Raw genomic sequence first — 5,025 nt, 5'->3', positions numbered from 1 at the left:
ACACAGACTGGATGAAGATGCAGACAAAAAAAACCCCACAAACACATACTATATGTCGCTGATCTCAACGAAGACAATGGAGATACACATAAAAGTACAGACACACACTTGTCTCCGTCACACGCACATGTGCATACAAATACACTTTTGACCTCTGTTTGACCTTTGTGTGGCCTGAGAGCTCACAGCAGCAGCTGGCTGGTGGAGAATTCTGAGAACAGGCTGAAACTGAAACTGTACGCCGGCATAATCCTCAGCAAGAGAGACAGAGAGAGCGCGCGAGAGAAAGAGAGAGAGAGAGAGAGAGAGAGAGAGCTGGAGAGAGCGGGGGCTGAGAGGAAAAAAGGAGAGGAAACAGGAGCAAATGAGAGATATTGTAGTAGAGGAGAGAGAAAGTAAATAAGCAAATATGAGCTTGTGGAGCAGATGAGAGTGATGGAAAACAAAATGTTGAGTCAAGAGACAGAGGACAGAACAGAGAGGGCATGAGAGACGATGACAACGCCATTGTCACACTTTATTGAAAAAAATGCAACCTGCCATATATACTGTATGCTTTTTACCGTATACATCAGCCATGGTAACAGACTGCCAGAACACACAGACTGACTGTCAAAGATGAATCAAGACACTTCTGTTAGTGTGTGAAGTACATGTAAGGGTGTGAATGGGTACGAAGAAGACAAGATGACATATGTGACTGACATTTCTTCAACTTGCAGTCCCTCTTATTGCAATGCATTACATTAACACGCTGGAGGCATATGATGGACTACGGCATTGTATACCTTCTCTGCACACACACACACACACACACACACACACACATACACATTGTGCTCCAAATGTGTGTAGCGTATGTGCGACAGCTGTCTCTGTGTGTGTAATAATCCTCAGTAAGCTCCATGGCTCCCACAGTCTCTTTCACTAGATCCTCCAGAGCATCTCTGACCTCACTGAGTGCTCCTCCTGCACTCCCTCCGCCCCGCAACCTGCTAACACTCTGCTCCTGATGTGGCCGAGCATGTCCCTTCACTCCGACCACAGCCTCAAACGTGCTAGCTGCACTTCTGAGCCCTTTGACTCCCTTTCCTTTCTTATTTAATTGAAGGGATAGCACGACATTTTGGAAAATACCCTTTTTTTTTTCTGATGGAAAGTTACCCAAACAGCCAGTTAGCTTAGCTTAAAGCAGAAACAGAGGGAAACTTCTAGCCTGGCTCTGTCTAATAGGTAACTAATCCACCTTCCAGCAACCTCTAAAGCTCACTGATTAACATCTTATATCTGGTTTGCTTAATCAAAAAAAAAAAAGATAATTTGCTGTTTTCTGTGCTGGACTGTTTCTTGGCCCTGAGCTGTTGCCAGGCAACCGGTGGAGACCGCAGGAAGTCACTGCTCCTAAGTAAGAAATATTCCGACATAACCCGCACATAACATCCTGGATAAACATCTATTGGGTTTACTGCCATAAGGGGCCTCTATTTGTGGCGTAAGTTTGCCCTCTGCTGTACGCATCAAGCCCTCACCAATGATAAACTCATTCATCACGCCATTTGCCCTGATAAATCTTCCTTTCTTGTTGTTCCAGTTTCCATTATTCACTGTATCAATACGTGTAATGTTAGTGGTGCTTCCCTTCTTTCATGCACACGTGCACTGGAGCACTTTGGGGAAAAAAAGTTAGTGGTGATACACTTATTATGGTCGAGAGCTAAATGACAAGCAACATGAACTCTTTTTGAATAAAGCAGGGCTAATCTGATGATCAGTTCGTTAACTCTATGTAAAAGTACAAATACATGTAGGATACATTATACACAACCAGTACACGCAGCCATCCTTCTCTTGGTCTGTGGTTATTATCAAGGATCTGCGTGGGGTAGAGATGGAGGGTCTCAACTCTTTCACAGTGATCTTCTGCCAACCTTTGGCTTCCTCCGACTGATAGGCCAAAACTCCCACAATGTCCACAATCATTAATGTCACAGTGTCCGTAAAACCCTTGGGGATACTGTTTTTTAATAGCTGTTTATACTTTTTTTAAATACAAAAATAGCTGTCTCCCACATTTGTTTGAAACGTGTGTCAAGGAGTGGGATGTTCAAAGTAGAGAAAAAGATTTAGGCAAATATGTGGAAACCTGCGATACTCCCATCTGAAAGAAGCACGTGTATGGGAAACAGTTTTTTTGCAGTCACTCAGAAAAGTAGCTGATAAAGAGTCTCTGAAGTGTCTTAAAATGTAAAATCCATTGTACAGCTTTTTCCTTTTTTGTCACATTTGAGTTCAGGAACAAAATATTATGCTGTGTGGGGGATCTTGGTTCTTTCTCTAAGAAAAAAACATGACCTGCGTATTAAGAGGGAGGTTCTCGCCCAACACAAACTTGTCCACGCGGAGAACTCATATCTCTGTCCTTTGGTGTGTGAAGTGTCGCCTCAGAAGTTGCTGAACAGCTCGTATTTCTTCATCCAGTCCATCTGCGGCGCCTTCTTCTTTTCTTTGGCATGGACCTTCATCTTCTCTTCTGCTGCCGTAGCGCTCAGGCCCATCTCAGCGAACGGGTCCAGCAGCCGCCCGCCCTCATCATCCGCCAGCTAGACGGGAGATGTTATTGAAGACAGACAGACAGAAGGGTTGAGGGTCCTGGCGTTCATGTGGATGACCAAAGAAACAAACAAACCCTAACCCTAACCCGTACAAACATAGCACCATACACAAATGCTCACACCCACCTGTGTGCTGTTGCCCTGGCTGCTGAGGTCGGAGCGTGTGGACCTGAAGGATTGCGTGGTGGAGCTGCCGTTGATCTGAGGGTTGGGGGAGCCGTTGGATATGGAGGGACCATCATAGTCTACACACAGAAGCCCATAGATTGTTTTACACAACAGTAGTTTTTATAATCTTTATACATAATTCATTCAAAAATTGCTTATAGGCTCAACACAAATAACTTGTAAAATAGCTAAAATAACAGCAGTCCTACCTCTGAGATGGCTGACTGTGGGGACAATCCCCCTCCTCTTGAAGTGCTCATCTGTGTCTGGGTCCACCACCAACAGCCAGGTCTCGTCTCCCCCTTTCTTTATAAAGGCCACCACCTCTGCATGCCGCATGCCCTCAATGTTCACGCCATTTACCTAGAACACACGGACAAAAACAGAAGAGTTTTGAAGTTTTTGTTAGTTAACTGTTAGAACTTTTGTGCTCAGTACACTACACACTATGATTAACATGGCTTTTAGGTGATTTTATATGCTTTCTATCGGCCATAGTGGATGCACACAGATCTTGGTAAACATTACTCACAACAACTGACTGAAAAGCTATCGACTTGGCCATTTCAACAGATTACTTCACTGACCTGCATGCTCAGAATACCAGCTTGTAATCATAATATCTGGCCGAATAGCAATTTCTCATTTTTAGGACACTGTTATGAGTTTCATAATAGTGTGTAAGCATGTATACAACACAAGTGGAGTTCCTTTCACAGGGATTTAGGCAAGTCACTCCTATTGAAAACAAAAAGATAAATAAACCAAAAAGATAAGAAATCTTCATGAGAGGAAGAATCCTATTATTATAAAATGTCTTTTCCATTAAGCGTGGATAGCTGGCAGTGTCTGTGTTCATAGCAGAGGTTGCAGCCATGAAGGTCTACTTGACCTTTAACATCCCACAAAAGGATGAATACATGAACAATACCAAAACATGCAGGCATGATTGACCACTACTATTTCTGCCTGGGAGTTACAAACAGTCCATGTCAGTGGATTGGTAAAGTTACATTCACTTTTATTTTGAACAGAGCACCTGGATGAACCTGCTTCCCATCACTCACTGTTGACATACTGCATACAATAGAGTCTGTCACTGTGCTACCTCATTCATCCAGCAGGTGGAGCCATGGAACAACGTTTTGATTATACACTGCTCAACATGACTACCAGAGCCTGCACCAATCCACACAATGTTACTAAAACTCTTGTCATTACCCACAAATTCTTCATCCTTCACAGATGTTCATGCAGCTGTAGGAGTCATGATTTAACACATTATAAAAACGACTGTAAATACCGTCGACAACAATCAGAAAACATCAGGGCCACAAACAGCTGAACAGAGGTACATAATGAATATGTGTGCATGTGACTGACCATCTGTGTGACAACGTTGCCCTTCCCTCTACACCTGCCTACTCTGTTATTGCTCTTATCTAGATGCTACGTGCATTTGGAGGCCTGCGTTTCAACAGCTTTGTCTAGACCTTGGCTTCTCTTGAGGCAGGTAGCTTCACACCACGCCAAGTTAGTGTTGGTACACAATCAATTATTGATGGCTCTCCCGGGCTCCGGCTATAGTGCTGGTTTCAGGTGTCAGCGTCCTGAGGGGGAATTTGTTTAAAATTCACCGCTTATGACAGGATGGAACATGGTAAAGCAGAGGGAGAGAGAGCAAAGTGTAAACTGTCATTTTAGGGAGAAGAGAACAGGGTGAAATAAACGTGGAAAATAGGACTTTAAGCAAGTAGGTGCAATGAGACAGACTTTATAGGTCTTTCAGGAAAGAAAGGACGAGAGAGAGAGAGAAAGAGAGAGAGAGAGAGAGAGAGAGAAAGTGGAAAGAACACAACCCTGTGAATGAGTTTGAAGAGGTGGATTCAACAGATGGAAAATAAGAACAGCTCCTACTCTTCTCTTATATTGAAAATCACAAATGTATAGTTTCCTTCCAGGAATCATGCAGATAAGACAGGCAGACATAAAAAACAGACATCAGTCTGGACACAGACTGACAGTTTGATACAGAGAGAACAAGCATCTTTGTATTCAGCCAAACAACAGGTGTTGTGTCATGTTTCACAGCCCTTCATTAACAGTCTATCCCACGCAAGACAATACACTCTGCTCTCTGCCTGCTGGGCTAATTAATAAATGCTGTAGGAACAGTACAGAAGCTTATTTCTCATGGGACTATTCCTTAGGGAAACTCTTGATACTAGTGTGTGTGTGTGTGTGT

The 5,025-nt window shown here is 43.3% G+C and overlaps 1 protein-coding gene across 1 annotated transcript in view; it reads right to left on the bottom strand.

Moving 5' to 3' along the window:
- Positions 1-477: 477 nt before the first annotated feature.
- LOC118322988 (Na(+)/H(+) exchange regulatory cofactor NHE-RF2) overlaps positions 478-5,025 on the bottom strand; it is a 32,439-nt gene continuing 27,891 nt past the window's right edge. Inside the window, exons 4-6 of the mRNA XM_035654884.1 lie at positions 2,990-3,143; positions 2,739-2,857; positions 478-2,600 (exon numbers count right to left, since the gene is read on the bottom strand). Of these exons, the coding sequence (XP_035510777.1) occupies positions 2,442-2,600; positions 2,739-2,857; positions 2,990-3,143 (432 nt within the window). The 3' untranslated portion in view covers positions 478-2,441. The remainder of the gene's footprint in view (positions 2,601-2,738; positions 2,858-2,989; positions 3,144-5,025) is intronic.

This window comes from Morone saxatilis, unplaced genomic scaffold, assembly GCF_004916995.1.
Source record: "Morone saxatilis isolate NCDOM2014 unplaced genomic scaffold, NCSU_SB_2.0 Contig14, whole genome shotgun sequence".
NCBI classification, from domain to species: domain Eukaryota; kingdom Metazoa; phylum Chordata; class Actinopteri; family Moronidae; genus Morone; species Morone saxatilis.
The sequence above is the reverse complement of the archived record's forward strand: the minus strand, read 5'-3'. Positions and strand labels throughout refer to the sequence as shown.